At 38.7% G+C, this 14,721-nt stretch overlaps 7 protein-coding genes across 7 annotated transcripts; 3 read left to right on the top strand and 4 right to left on the bottom strand. All coding sequences in view use genetic code 12, as the record gives it.

The window, feature by feature from the left end:
• Positions 1-469: 469 nt before the first annotated feature.
• Positions 470-2,194, top strand: ASN1 (asparagine synthase (glutamine-hydrolyzing) 2; the record flags this gene model as incomplete). The annotated part of the gene is made up of 1 exon (XM_051813372.1): positions 470-2,194. One exon carries the CDS (start codon positions 470-472, stop codon positions 2,192-2,194), a length of 1,725 nt encoding a protein of 574 aa, XP_051672982.1.
• A 197-nt stretch (positions 2,195-2,391) lies between these two features.
• Positions 2,392-5,013, bottom strand: CANMA_001405 (M1 family metallopeptidase; the record flags this gene model as incomplete). The annotated part of the gene is made up of 1 exon (XM_051813371.1): positions 2,392-5,013. The coding sequence occupies one exon, from the start codon at positions 5,011-5,013 to the stop codon at positions 2,392-2,394; it is 2,622 nt and encodes an 873-aa protein (XP_051672981.1).
• Positions 5,014-5,240: 227 nt separating this feature from the next.
• CANMA_001404 (uncharacterized protein) lies at positions 5,241-6,392 on the bottom strand (the record flags this gene model as incomplete). The annotated part of the gene is made up of 1 exon (XM_051813370.1): positions 5,241-6,392. One exon carries the CDS (start codon positions 6,390-6,392, stop codon positions 5,241-5,243), a length of 1,152 nt encoding a protein of 383 aa, XP_051672980.1.
• Positions 6,393-7,102: 710 nt separating this feature from the next.
• SNF5 (Snf5p) lies at positions 7,103-9,565 on the top strand (the record flags this gene model as incomplete). Its single annotated transcript, XM_051813369.1, has 1 exon — positions 7,103-9,565. One exon carries the CDS (start codon positions 7,103-7,105, stop codon positions 9,563-9,565), a length of 2,463 nt encoding a protein of 820 aa, XP_051672979.1.
• Positions 9,566-9,973: 408 nt separating this feature from the next.
• Positions 9,974-10,948, top strand: CTP1 (Ctp1p; the record flags this gene model as incomplete). Its single annotated transcript, XM_051813368.1, has 2 exons — positions 9,974-9,988; positions 10,079-10,948. The coding sequence occupies 2 exons, from the start codon at positions 9,974-9,976 to the stop codon at positions 10,946-10,948; spliced, it is 885 nt and encodes a 294-aa protein (XP_051672978.1).
• Positions 10,949-11,073: 125 nt separating this feature from the next.
• CANMA_001401 (uncharacterized protein) lies at positions 11,074-12,395 on the bottom strand (the record flags this gene model as incomplete). Its single annotated transcript, XM_051813367.1, has 2 exons — positions 11,074-12,189; positions 12,378-12,395. The coding sequence occupies 2 exons, from the start codon at positions 12,393-12,395 to the stop codon at positions 11,074-11,076; spliced, it is 1,134 nt and encodes a 377-aa protein (XP_051672977.1).
• A 732-nt stretch (positions 12,396-13,127) lies between these two features.
• WSC1 (Wsc1p) lies at positions 13,128-14,561 on the bottom strand (the record flags this gene model as incomplete). The annotated part of the gene is made up of 1 exon (XM_051813366.1): positions 13,128-14,561. The coding sequence occupies one exon, from the start codon at positions 14,559-14,561 to the stop codon at positions 13,128-13,130; it is 1,434 nt and encodes a 477-aa protein (XP_051672976.1).
• Between the last annotated feature and the right edge of the window lie 160 nt (positions 14,562-14,721).

The raw sequence follows: 14,721 nt of genomic DNA, 5'->3' as shown, positions 1-14,721 counted from the left end.
AGTAGTGATAGTAGTGATAGTAGTGATAGTAGTGATAGTAGTGATAGTAGTGATAGTAGTAATAGTAGTAATAGTAGCTGTATGACTCAAATCCAATTGTTTTAAATAGTAATAGATACTCATATGCACCAATAAAGAGAAAGACTGAGAGACAGAAGGTAACACAAAAAAAGGAATTGAAAAAAAGAGTCACCAAAATTGAACCAAAATTTTTTCAATTCTTTTTTTATAAAAGAAAAAAGATCCAAAAAAAAAATCCACAGGGAAGAAAATTTAACTCATCTTTCAAATACATCTACTATAGTTCTGTTTATCTTTTACCAACAATACTATTTGTTTTAGATAAAACTACAACTAAACCAGGAGAAGGAGCTATTGCCGTTTTTTTTTTTTGAAAAGAAAAGAAGAGAAAAGAAAAGAAAAATACAAATAACAAGAAACAGAACTAACTAGCTGTCGTTAAAGAAATATGTGTGGAATTTTCGCCTGTTACCGATGCAAGGACGTTGAGGAGTTCAAGCCTAAAGCATTGCAATACTCCAAACTAATAAGACACAGAGGTCCAGATTGGTCAGGTAACGTTACCGCCAACAACAACACCATCTTGTGTCATGAAAGATTGGCCATTGTTGGTTTAGACTCTGGTGCCCAACCAATTGTATCTCCTGATGAAAGATATGTATTGGCTGTCAATGGAGAGATCTATAACCATATTCAATTGAGACAACAGTTTCCTGATTACCAGTACAAGAGTTTGAGTGATTGTGAACCTATTATTCCTCTTTTCGAAAAGTACGATATTGACGCTCCAAAATATTTGGATGGTATGTTTGGTTGGGTTTTACATGATAAGAAAACCGATAGAATTGTTGCTGCTAGAGATCCTATTGGTATTACTACTTTGTATTTGGGAAAATCGTCCAAATCACCCGAAACGAGATTTTTCGCCTCTGAGTTGAAATGTCTTGTGGAAGAATGTGACCAAATTGAAGCATTCCCACCAGGACACATTTATGATTCAAACACCGACAAGATTGTTAGATACTTTGAACCTTCATGGTGGGATGGATCAAAGATTCCAACTACTCCCGTTGACTATACCAAGATTAGGGAAACTTTGGAATTGGCAGTAAGAAAGAGATTGATGGCTGAAGTTCCTTACGGTGTATTGTTGTCGGGGGGTTTGGATTCAAGTTTGATTGCTTCTATTGCTGCTAGAGAAACCAAGAAAGCTTATTCTGAAGCTGTCAAGACTCATGACCACGGTATTGATGCCAACAAGGAATTATCGGGTGTTGATCTTTCTGGTGAGTTGCACTCTTCAGTTGGTGTTAACCAATTGCATTCATTTGCTATTGGTTTACCTGGTGCACCAGATTTGGTTGCTGCTGAAAAAGTTGCCCAATACATTGGTACCATTCACCACTCACACACCTTCACTTTGGAGGAAGGTATAGATGCCCTTGATGATGTCATCTACCATTTGGAGACTTATGATGTGACCACCATTAGAGCATCGACTCCAATGTACTTGTTGTCAAGAAAAATCAAGGCTCAAGGAATCAAGATGGTTTTGTCTGGTGAAGGATCAGATGAAATCTTTGGTGGTTACTTGTATTTCGCCAACGCACCAAACGCAGCAAGTTTCCACGAAGAATGTGTTAAAAGAGTTAAGAACTTGCATTACGCAGATTGTCTTAGAGCTAACAAATCAACCATGGCTTGGGGTTTGGAAGCCAGAGTTCCATTCTTGGATAAACAATTTTTGGAAGTTTGTATGAATGTTAACCCAGAAGACAAACTTATTACCAAAGATCACATTGAAAAATACATTTTGAGGAAGGCCTTTGATACCAAGGAAACCCCATATTTGCCTGATGAAATCTTGTGGAGACAAAAGGAACAATTTTCCGATGGAGTTGGTTACTCATGGATTGATTGTTTGAAAGACACTGCTGAAAAAGTAGTCAGCGACGAAGACTTGAAAAACCCTAAACCTGAATGGGGTGACGATATTCCACAAACTAAAGAAGCTTACTGGTATAGATGCAAGTTTGACAAGATGTTTAACAACTCTAAAGCTGCTGCTTCAACTGTTATGAGATGGGTACCAAAGGCTGAGTGGGGTTGTCATTCCGATCCCTCAGGAAGATACGCCTCAACCCACGACCACAAGGTTGACAACAAGAACTAAGTAAATAGAAATAAGAAGAGTTGGTGGAATCTGCATTAACATTAATTGTTTAATATTGTATATATTTACGTATATATTTTCAAAAAAAAAATAAAAAAAAAAAACAAAAAGAACAACAAAAAGAAAATGGAAAAGGAAAGAAAGGGAGGTTCACCGAATCAGAGCTCTCTCTCTCTCTCTCTCGCAAAACATAACTCTCAATACTTGTCCAAAAACGACTTCACTTCATCATGATCTCTAGCATACCAATTTGCATTTATTCTAATATAATCCAACGATTGTTTCAATGCCCGTTCAAATCCATGCACATCACGTGTCTTGAAAAAGTCATCAATCTTGGTCAATTTATCCAAACTTTGGAAATTCTTCAATGTTAACTTGACAAATCGGTCCAAAACCACCATATTTGTCGACATAATCTTGTAGAAACTTGCATCATATTGGTCTAAAAAGAACTTGAGGAATTCATCTCTCGTGGCACTATTGGCACTCAACTTCTGGCCCAAGAAATGAGCATCCATTGTTGGAATAGTCTCTGGTTCAACCAACAACAGAATCAACTCTGATGCTACTGCTGGATTGGTGACTGATCCAAGTGCTGTCAATGCTACTTCACGAGAATCTAATGAATCTGGTTCAGTAACGAAGGTGAGGATTTTCTTGAATTGCTCGCTGGTGAAGTTGGGAGACGAGGCAATGGTTGAGTAAACAAATAAACGCAACCATGGCTGGATAGGTTTGTTACTGTTGAATAATGACAATGCATAATCATAAACTTGTGGGATTTGCAACTTGCCTGCTCTGTTTAAAATCTCCGATCTGAATTTAGTTTGGGTGAAATCAGAAGTTTGAGCTTCCCTCGAGGAAGACTTTAACGATTCGATAATAGAAATAGCTTTTGCTGAATAAACCAGTTTCAAAAATTCATTAATCTTTGGTGATAAACCGTCAGTAGCAAATACAATGGTGAATTGACCCAATTTTTTGCCCAATTCTAACCAAACGACAAAATCATCACCCAACTTTGGCACAATCTGCTCAACTAGTTTAAGAAAGTTTTTAGTAGAGTTGTTTCCTGCGCATGCAAGGGCTGCTGAATCAGCAATAATTCCCACTTTATCGGTGGTTGATAATGAATCAAAATGGGCAATAACATTATGGGTCAAAATCTCATCCGAGTAATTGACTCTGTAAAAGGCTGACGTACCCAGGTTGATAATGAATTTTCCATCCTTTAAGGTGGTGTTATCAATGATTACGTTCTTCTCATCAAAGGAATCAAGGGCAATAGGAGTATCTGACTTGGCATTCAATGGAATCCACCATACTGATTCATCATCATCAGGCTTCACATCACCACCATTCAAGAATCTTGATTGAGAAAGTGCCAATGCCAGCTCCTTTGCTTCAACATTGACAATGGGGAATCCAACTTTTTTAATCCAAGTATTCATTAACTTGTCAATTGGTTTCCCACTTACTTCACCAACACTTCCCCACAAGTCATGGCTAGTGGCATTTCCGTACTTATTCTTGCTCAAATATAACGAAACACCCTTGAGGAATAACTCAGTTCCCAAATACTTGGAAATCATCAAGATGGTTGAAGCACCTTTCAAATAACTAATTGCATCAAAAACTTGATCGATATCTAATGCATCAATAACTGGTACTTCAATAGGATGCGAGTTTCTTAATCCATCCAACTCCAACGCGTTTTGCAACGATTCACTAACAAATTCACTGAAAATGTTCCATTCTGGGTAAAGATAGTCAACGGCCAAAAATCCTACCCAAGTGGCAAATCCTTCATTTAACCATAATTCATCCCACCACTTCATTGTTACCAAGTTACCAAACCATTGATGAGCAAGCTCATGCGCAATAACATATGCTACCTTTTGTTTATAAGAAGGGTCAGACTTCTCCTCGTTGAACAACAAAGCCGTTGATCTATAAGTGACAAGACCCCAATTCTCCATAGCATTATGTGAAAACGAGTGTACAGCAATAAGGTCCAATTTGGCCAAGGGATATTTGATTTGGAAAACTTTTGAAAAGTAATCAACAATCTTGGGGGTGATTTCAGAGGCTAATTTAGCCTCATGAATGTACCCCTTGGTAGTGTATATTCTAACTGGTAACGGCTTTCCATTGTATTCATCGTTGGTGAAACTTTCAACGTACTCGAAATCGCCACATGCCCACGCTAACAAGTATGTTGACATGATGGGTGTTTTTTCAAACTCCACAGTCTGCAATCCATTAGAAGCATCGGTTTTAGATTGAATCGGCGTGTTACTAAGAATCGTCCATTCTGAACTGGCAGTGATTTTGACTCTAAATGTTGCTTTCAAAAGTGGTTCGTCTAAACATGGCAATGCTCTTCTGGCATCGGTTGCTTCGAATTGAGTACTCAACATAGTCTTTTGGACTCCATTTTCCAAATAAGTTGATTTGTAGAAACCTGCCATATTTGTCTGAACAATGGCATCGTAATTGATCTTGACAACAACTTGACCCGTCTCCAATTTTGTAGCCAACTTGACAACAAAGTATTCTTTCTTCTTGTACTCCGTGAGCGACTCAATTGATACCTTTTTGTCATTATAGGTGACCTCGACGTTCTCCTGTGACACAGAAATATCTCGGTAGTTCAAATACAATTCATTGGTTGGCTCAACAACATCTAATTGAATTTCAACAGTGCCTTTAAATGTATCATTGTTTAAGTCAATGTCAGTCACAGACACATCATAATGTATTGGTTTCAAATTGGTTGGCAATGCTTCGTAGTATGGGGAGTTGTTTGCAGTCATGGGTTATTCAAAATGGATATGACAACAAATTTAATTAATAAAGCAAAGTAGAGTAGAGTGGAGAAGAAGAAAAATTTCAGTTGCCATTATTTGAAATGGCTCCGTTTTTATCAAAAATTGTGTCAAAAATAAAAAATAAAAAATAAAAATAAAACAGTAAAGTAAATTAAAACAAATCTACAAAAATAACATTTAGTAACTTCTATTGACAAGTGTTAAAATATAAACTATGCTAAATCATCTATCACCTTCCTTTGACCTTGACCTTGACCTTGACCCTGTCTCTCTATCTCTCTCTCTTTTTTATCCTCATACTTTTCATAAAAATGATGAATCTCAAACACCACTTCAACCATGATCAACAATATAATAATCCATTCTAATCTGGTTGATTTCTTTTCATTCAAAACACTAAGAAATGCTCGTTGTTCCTCGGTTGCATAGTCCAATTTCCTATTCATGATTGAGATTCTCGAGTTTATGTCGAGTATTTTAGAAACACTATTGTAAATCTTTTCCAACACCGGCTCACTCCAATACAAGTCGGGCGTTTCAATAAGCTCCGAATAGAGATTCAATTTCCCTCTCAATAAAAATAATCTTCCGGTAATTCGTAACAATTCTTGTTCTGTTGAGGTGATTCGTTTCCCACTGGATAAAATTTCCGAGTTTTTTCTAGTAAAAGTGAGAAACTCATCCAACTGGGTCTCCAAGATCGATAGTCTAGTAGATCTACTTAGCCCAATTGCAAATGCCGCCATATCTAGTAGCCTTTTACCAGGATTGTCTCCTTGAATCACTAAAATTTCCCCATGCAAATAACTATTACCATTGTTCAAAGGTTCTTTTGGCAATTTGTTTAAACCGACCCAATCCAACTCTTCACTCTCAAAATCGTTGAATTTCGTCTCCACTGCACCTTCGACTTTGGGCAAAATATTGTTTACAATTTCATCCTCAGTAAAATTCCAGCCCACCAACGTTCCATTGGATAGAACCATTAGGTTGCGTGATGCAACCTCAATATTAATCACTTCGTCGGGCACCACCACCTCGTATTTGTATCCGGAACCAACTGCTTCAACAACCTTATCGAAATTGATTGCATCTCCAACTGTTACCGAAGTCACGATCGAGAGATAACTCTCCAATGTTTTCGAAGTTTGGGTTTCCTTATTCTTGTCCAAAAGCGAAAGGATGTAACTTGTCGATTCATTTTGGAAGGCAGGATCAGTTCTTCGTAACTTTTGTGCACCAATCCTCTTTTTGGGGGCAATTTTCGGTCGGAGTTGGGAGGATTGTGTTGAAGAACATCTTCCAATTGGGAATGCAAAACGTTTGAAATGTAGACGTGGTATCACTCTAGTGGGGAGCATCATAGCATTATATTATACAATAAGGGGAGAAACTAAGGAACTAAGGAACTAAGGAACGAAGGGACAAAGGAACAAAGGAACAAGGCAGACAATAAAATACAGACTAAGGATATCTTGGAATCCTTTCTTTTAACGTCCCGTTCTCCAAAAAAAAAACCCAACTGTTTCATAGGTCAGGTGATACAATTCGAAAGCTAAGCGCTAAAAAATGGAAATAAGAGAAAAAACCAAACCACACCTTTTATAAATAAGACTCTTGTATTTGTATTTTGATAGAAAGTGAAGTTAAAAGGTGTGAAAGCTTCTACAGAAAGAATTGAAGCAAGGTGAGAATGAGAGGTTGTTCAATGCGTTATTTTATTTTGGTTTTTGTTTTGGCTGTTCTTTTAGGTCTAACCACTAACTACTTAGTTTTTAAAATAAGGTAAGAACAGGGCGTGTACCTATGTTCAAAAAACAATAAACAATAAAACAATAAAATTCTCTTTAAGTTTAATTTATTTAATTTTTTTTTTTTTTTTTTTACTTCACCTTTGGTTCTCTCTCTCTCTCTCTCTCTCTCTCAAACTAAGTTTGTTAGTTTTGGGAAAAAAAAAAAGTTTATAATCACAACAGACAACTTAAGAAACTACTGAATACTTAATTTACAGTGAATTTTTTATTGTATATATACATATATATATATATATATATGCATACAAATATATTCAATCATGAATAATGAAAACCATCAGACTGATGTTCCAATGTTTGGTACGAATATGAATGGACAGATACAGCCAAGAGGACCACAACCTAATCAGATGGGTCAACAATCACAATCACAATCACAATCACAACCACAACCACAACCACAACAAAGCCAAAACCAACGTGTGGGTTCTTTGCCAATGCTAACACCTGAACTATTAGCATCGTTAACTCCCCAACAAATGCAAGCAATGAAAAACCACCCACAGTTTCAGGAAATGATTCGGCAATATATCCAGAGGCAACAGCTTTTAAATCAGCAAGGTAAAGGCTTTCCTGGAGGTGCTCCTAATTTCCCCCAGACGCAAAACATACCACCATCACAAGCACAAGCACAAGCACAGGCACACCAGCATCAGCAGGCACCACGGCAACTGCCAATCGCAGTTCATGGCAACAACAACATGGTTCTAAATGGCCCCCAACGAATATCCCAACAAGGACCCACAGCTTTTCAACAAGGTGCTGGTGCACACCCAACACAATCTAATAACTTTCCAAATGCTCAGCAACATCAACCACATTCGCGCTTGGGTCCACAACAACAACCACCTCAAGGAGGATTCGATGGTAATTTCCCTGGTGGTACTGTTCCCAACAATTTACCCCAACAAGCACCCAATGTACTGGCCCCGGCAATGCAAGCGGGGATACCAGGCGCTAATATACCAATCGTAGGACCCCTGGCTCCACCTTCTGCAGGGGCGGCTGACGCTCACATTATGTACAATGTAGTTGGAGGCGCCATGCCAATAAGCGAACCCAATGGAGTAATGCCATTCCCCCATGGCCAACTGCCCAATTTTTTTCCTCCCAATAGTACAAGTCACACTCCGTCACTGGCAAATTTGCAGAAACCAGGTCTCCTTGACCCATCTCGCATGAATTCGTTTGCTGCTATCCCAGGAGTCACTCCTGCAAAAGCTCAGGAGCTACAGGGCAAGCTACCTATCAAGCAGTTGACGAGTCTTCATCAGTGGTCAGATAGGTTTGAAGCGGAAGGCAGACCGGCTCCATTGGATACAGATGTCTATGAGGAGATTATACAGAGAGACTCGGACTATTTGTTAAACTCGGCAAAGCAGCATGTCACTATGAGGCACGAAGTTGAATCTGCTTCCCGCGATTTACAACAGTACAATCAAATAAAACAGTTGCGAATGAACTCAATACAGTTGAGTGCCAAGAACCAAATGAACAATAGTATATGGGGTGAAGGATACCAAGGCTATGGTAATGGGATCACAAACACCATCAGTCGATTATCACTTCCAGAAAGGGACATTTCAGACCGGATGATTAATGAAAGACTAGCTCAAACAAAAGGCCCCAAAAACTATGTGCCAATCAGGCTTGAGTTCGATCAGGAAAGAGACAAGTTTAAGTTGCGCGATACATTTTTGTGGGATTTGAATGAAAAGGTTTTCACTATAGAGGACTTTACAAGTCAGTTATTGGATGATTATAAGCTTATACCGCGTATTCATTATCAAACGATATTGAACAGTATTAAGGAGCAAATTGCCGAGTACCAGCAAAAGCCTGTAAAGACAACCGGGGAAATACGTATACCTATCAAGATTGATATAATCATGAACAATACCCAACTCACAGATCAGTTTGAATGGGACATTCTCAGGACCAATGAAAATGAACCAGAAGAGTTTGCCACAATCATGTGCGATGAGCTTTATCTACCAGGAGAGTTTAGTACCACTATAGCCCATAGCATACGTGAGCAATGTCAAATGTATATCAAGGCATTGAATTTGGTGGGGTGCAATTATGATGGAACCCCAGTTACTGAAGACTCAATTCGTAATCACTTGCTTCCGCCATTACGTTTAGCATCGAAGGATTATCAAGTTGTTGATGATTTTTTCTCCATTTTGAGAAATCCGACAAATGTAACTGATTTTAGTCCTCAGTTGATCAAATTGACGGAATTGGAACTTGAAAGGATGGATAAAGAGATGGAAAGAGAAAGTAGGCGTAAGAGAAGGCATAATTATAATGAAGATGGACAGACCTTTAGTGGTTTTGGTGGCGGCAGTGGTGGATTTGGTTCAGGCACATTTACTCCTACAGGAAATGAAGGTTTCAACAAAACAATACTGAGTGTCGGTAGTTCAAGAGGATTCCTGTCGTCAAGACGTAATGCTGCCCATATTGGTAGAGGCAACGTGATACCAGATTTATCCGATGTGCCTAAAACATTTAGAACCCCAGCACCATCAAGTATCTTACCGGGTGCAATTGACTTGGCAGTACCTGAAGTTTACGAATATGATGAAATATTTGTCAATCACTCCCAAGTCAAGAATCCAGATTATAGACCTCCAACACCTGACCCAGTATTGAGTGATCGAGTGCTGTATGAACACGATCCATTGGAAGGTACTTTTAATGTAACAATAAAATTGTAGATTAGAACAGGGCACGGATAAAACCAGAAAAATCTGTGCCGTTAATGTATAAACAGAAAACTCCCAATATATTTATAGCATTGTATTGATAAATATAGCAAATTCAATCCATTCTAGAGCTAGTATACATGGCCCCATATTGTATATTAATTGTATATTAGTACAATTTGAATTCATGACCAAGACGATTCATGGTCAAGAGGGTAGATACGAAGAAAATGATTTCTTAATGAAATTTTGGGGTCAGAGTTGTAGAAACTAATTAACTTTGGTCGTGTAAATTACCAAACCCACAAGAACAAACTTTGAAAAATTTATCAAAGTATGTGTATTATCCCCGATCTCGCTGCAAAACCATTTGATCTACCTCCACACAATTTCCCCAGACCAGAGAGTACATGGTATAGAATGCCCAAAAAAGACGTATGTAACAGTATCATATCAGAGCTAGTGACTCCACTTAGCAAAACATGCTTGAGTACTTGTTTGAAACTAACTTCTTGTCATTTATAGCAAGTAGATCCATTCAAATCATTTATTGCTGGAGGTACAGCTGGTGCCGTGGAGGGAGTGATCACCTACCCTTTCGAGTTTGCCAAAACTCGTTTACAACTCATTGACAAATCGGCCAAGGCCACTTCAAGAAACCCGTTAAAATTAATCTACTCCATTGGTAAAACTCAAGGGATTGGAGCATTGTATGTCGGTTGTCCGGCATTTGTTGTTGGAAACACAGCAAAAGCATCAGTACGATTCTTGGGATTTGATTACATCAAGAATTTGCTAGTTGATAAACAGGGTAAATTGTCGGGTCCAAGAGGGGTGATCGCTGGATTGGGTGCTGGGTTATTGGAGAGTGTGGTTGCCGTGACGCCATTTGAAGCAATCAAAACCGGGTTAATCGATGACAAACAACGTCCACAACCGAAATATCAGCTGGGGTTGATTAGTGGAACCGTGAAGTTGGTTAAGGATATGGGTTTGAGGGGAATTTATTCTGGTGTCGTTCCCGTCAGTTTGCGACAAGCGGCCAATCAAGCAGTGAGGTTGGGGTCGTATAATGCTATCAAGACCATGATACAACAAGCTACGGGAACTAAACCCAATCAGCCTTTGAGTTCGGCTGCTACATTTGCAGTGGGCGCTTTTGCTGGTATTATTACCGTGTACACCACCATGCCTATAGACACGGTCAAGACAAGAATGCAAGCGTTGGGATCAGAGAAATTATATAGGTCGACTTTGGACTGTTTTGTCAAGATTTTCAAACAGGAAGGATTGTTGACTTTTTGGAAGGGAGCTACTCCAAGATTAGGAAGATTAGTTTTAAGTGGAGGTATTGTATTTACTATTTATGAGAAGATGTTGGTCATTTTGCATTAACGAAAAAGCATAGTTGAGGAGGGGAAAAGAATGTGCAAAAAGTAGTGTTGTGTATAAAAGATGTCGACTGTGCAGTATATTAATAGATTTAATATTTTTCTAACAAGACGGATGTAAAGATCTAATTACCGTAGATCAGTAGGATCGGAGTCATCTCCATTCGTATCGGTGTTACTTTGTGTGGTTTGACCATCTGTCGTAGTTGTGGAAGCGGCATCAGCAGCACCAGTTGTAGTATTGCTACTAGCGCCTCCGCTAACTGACGGATTCAAAATCGATCTCTCCAATTGCTTCACTTTGTAAAAATCAACTATGCTCTTTATAATGACAAATAACCCAAATGAAATCAACCCATAAGCAACATAAGGCGCAGAACTATTCCCATAATTGCCACTAGTATCAACACCATCAGAACTAGCCCCACCAGTATCCAGATTTTGAACAAAAAAACCCAGAGCTATATAATTATCGATTTTACCAGCAATTTTAGCACTTTTCTCAATTTCATAATCATTGGGATCAGCAACTTGAATTTTTTTGGGAATCTCTTTAGCATTTCCTACAAACGTAGGTAAGATATCCCATCCAAACATTACTAGATTAATTCCCAATCCTAATCGGGATCCTTGTTTCGCAGCATGCGAAGTATGTAATAAATAACACAAGATAAACCCAATGAATTGGAAAGCAACCGTAACTAATCCATTCCAGATGAAATTAGCAATGTTTCCCACGGGCAACCCTTGAACAAAAACTTCATCTTCAAACATGGGCGAAATCATTGTTGATTCCCAGTACTCGGGGCTATTGTCTTGATTAGCTTCTTCGTATGTCGGTGGGTGTAACTCGCGTTGCTGTTGTTCGATAGCTGATGCAGTATCGGGTTTCGCCATCAAGTTTTGGAAAACCCCGTCGGTTCCCTGGCCAATGAATGTGCCGGGCCGGTTTGCTTGCATTCGTCCTGTTTGTAATCCATTATTGAGTCGTTCATAAGTTTGTCTCACGGGTAGCAAGTGGTTAATGACTCGTATTATGCGTTGTTTTGGGGTAAGACGCGGTGGCGTTTGTGATTCCAAGTCGTTTGTGTTTGAGTTTGGTATTGACGATGACGATGATGGGGATGGCAGGGTGGTGTCTGTATTTGTTGCATCTGTGAGTAGATTTGATGTAGATTGTTGATATCTACTCAAATCGGTAGACATGTCGTTGTTGTCTTCACTATCCTCGCTATGTCTATTCAACTATTGGAAAGTGTTAGTAAACAAGGGATGGGGAAACTTTTAATTAACGTGGTAGTGGTCGTGGTAGGCGCAGCTCGGTTCACTGTGAGGGAGGGCAAAGAAAGATTCTCGCCATAATAAATGAGCCACACGTCAGTACCACCTCTACTACCACCACTACTACAATCATGCTGTTTCTTATAACATACTCTCTCGTAACCTGGCATTACTTGTTATCTAAACCTTGTTGTCTTTGGTTAGATCGCAGGAAACACAACAAAGAAAGGGAAAAAACTGTGAGATAAATTTAGAAGCGGTATTTTTTAGAATTCTTTTTGTTTTTGTCACTCCAAAAGAATGAAGATTCTAAGGGGCTACCAATTAGTAAGTGACCATCAACTTGGAGACTTCATAGTCAAAGAACGATACGTTACATATTGACATCTTTACAAAGACCACGAATCGTGTTGAAATTTTCAAAAGAAATCAAAGATAAATCAAAACTTTTATCGAACATAAAATTGATCTTGTAAAAACATATATAAATTACTAAATTCAAAATATATTTGCAAAATACATCAGCTTCTTTGCTTTCTTCTCCTTCTTTTGGTACTTGGAAGAATAGCAGGGTCTTAGCTTGTACTCATCATTTGAATTAGCCTTAAAAACAAAACGTAATAAATTAAAAAATAACCAGTGAACTGAAACAAAAAAAAAAAATAAACATATGATATCAAAAGCAATAATGAGGTATAGATATGACATCAAAGAAATATCTTTAAAATAATGAGGTTAACCAACCTGTGAAAATCGTCTCCTATCTTGTTTTGGGAATATGTTGAACAGCTTTAAAATTCGTTACAATCGTGATAATCAACCCCTCCATTAGTACCTGAGTAAAATAGATCCATTCTAAATCATTAGCAATAATAAAAAGAAAAGAAAAAAAAAAAGAATCATCAGCTTTCATCGGGATTGGCCACTTGTAAAACTTTACGGGTATAGTCATTTGTAGTTTCATCTGCCAATGACCCGTCTGATAATCTTCTTCTGCCCATCATTACTGTGTTTAATCTTGGATCCACAAATTCTCCATTTCCTGCTCCACTCACGGGATACTGTTGTCGTATACTTGGATTTCCTCCTGTAGTTGTTGTTGAAGTGTTATTCAGTACCAAGTCATCATCCGGATGTTGGAATGGGTTAACCATTGGCATATCCAAAGGTGACGATGCTTTTTGTTTATTGTTCTTTCTGGATCCTTTATGTGATCCAAGTGTCCTTGAAACTGATCCCCCACCTGCTCCTCCTCCTCCTGTTGCTGCTGTTGCGCCTACTCCTGCTCCTGCGCCTCCACCAAAGTCTGATTTCTCGGTGTAAAAGCCTTCTTCATCATAATCGTCGTCGTAATCATCTTGGGATCTCTTTTTCCTAATAAAGAAGATTGCTACTCCAGCTAAAAGTGCTGCTCCAACTACTCCTCCAACCACTCCTCCGGCAATGGCACCTGTAGAGGACTTATTGCCTCCTTTACTTGAGTCTGAGTCTGAGTCTTTGCCATCACTTGATGAAGTTGATTTTGATCCAGATGAGGTAACTGTTTGTGTATTTGCTTCAGATGATGATGCTGGTGATGTTGACGATGAGGATGAAGATGATGATGAGGCGCTTTGAGTGACTGTTCTAATAATGACACCTCCATCATCATCACCACTAGAACTAACAGTACTTGTGACTACTGTTGACGCTGGATTACGACTGTTGGTGTTTGTTTGAGTAGATGTAACTGATGCTCCAGCTGCATTGTTAGATGACGAGCTAGCACTGCCACCAGCCAGGGTAGAACCAGATTGTTGATTGTTAGACGTTATTGATGAAGTTGCGTCGTTACTTCCTCCAGCAGCAGTAGCACCACCACCGTCACCTGTGGAAGAAGATGGAGAAGACGAAGAAGACGAAGAAGGGCTATCTGATGCAGCAGAAGAAGAATCATCATCACTGTTTCCCTCACCAACAAATACGGAATAAGCATTTGATCCACCACACATTTCTGAATCATAACCAGGACATGCAATATTACAACTTGAACTATCTTCTTTATCAGAACTTGAAGGTAAACTTGATAAGCAAATACATTCTTTCCCCTTTATAGCAATATATTGACTGCTTGGACAACCAACAGATGAACAATAGCCAGAAGATTGAAAATCATATTCTCCTTGTGAATCGCCATTGGAAATCTTTGAGTAACAACCAACCAGTGTTGCAGGAAGATACCAGGCTGCATTGACATACGATAGTTGAGAAATGAGTAGTAACGTGGTGATATAGTAGTGGTATAAATTTAGTAAGTTATAGTGGCCACCATTGCCATGGAATAACGAGGGTATCATCTTTACTTTAGTTGTATCTGTGTGTATATATATGTGTATGTGCAATTATTTTCTCAAGTGGATTATAAGTTTATATTGGTGTGTTTGACTGACTGGCTGACTGACTGACTGACTGACTGACTGACTGACTGACTAGTAGTTAGGATTGGTATCGGGTATA

The sequence above is a fragment of the Candida margitis genome (assembly GCF_024628925.1).
Source record: "Candida margitis strain CBS 14175 chromosome Unknown scaffold57, whole genome shotgun sequence".
NCBI classification, from domain to species: domain Eukaryota; kingdom Fungi; phylum Ascomycota; class Pichiomycetes; order Serinales; family Debaryomycetaceae; genus Lodderomyces; species Lodderomyces margitis.
This window is presented reverse-complemented; position numbering and strand designations above follow the sequence as displayed.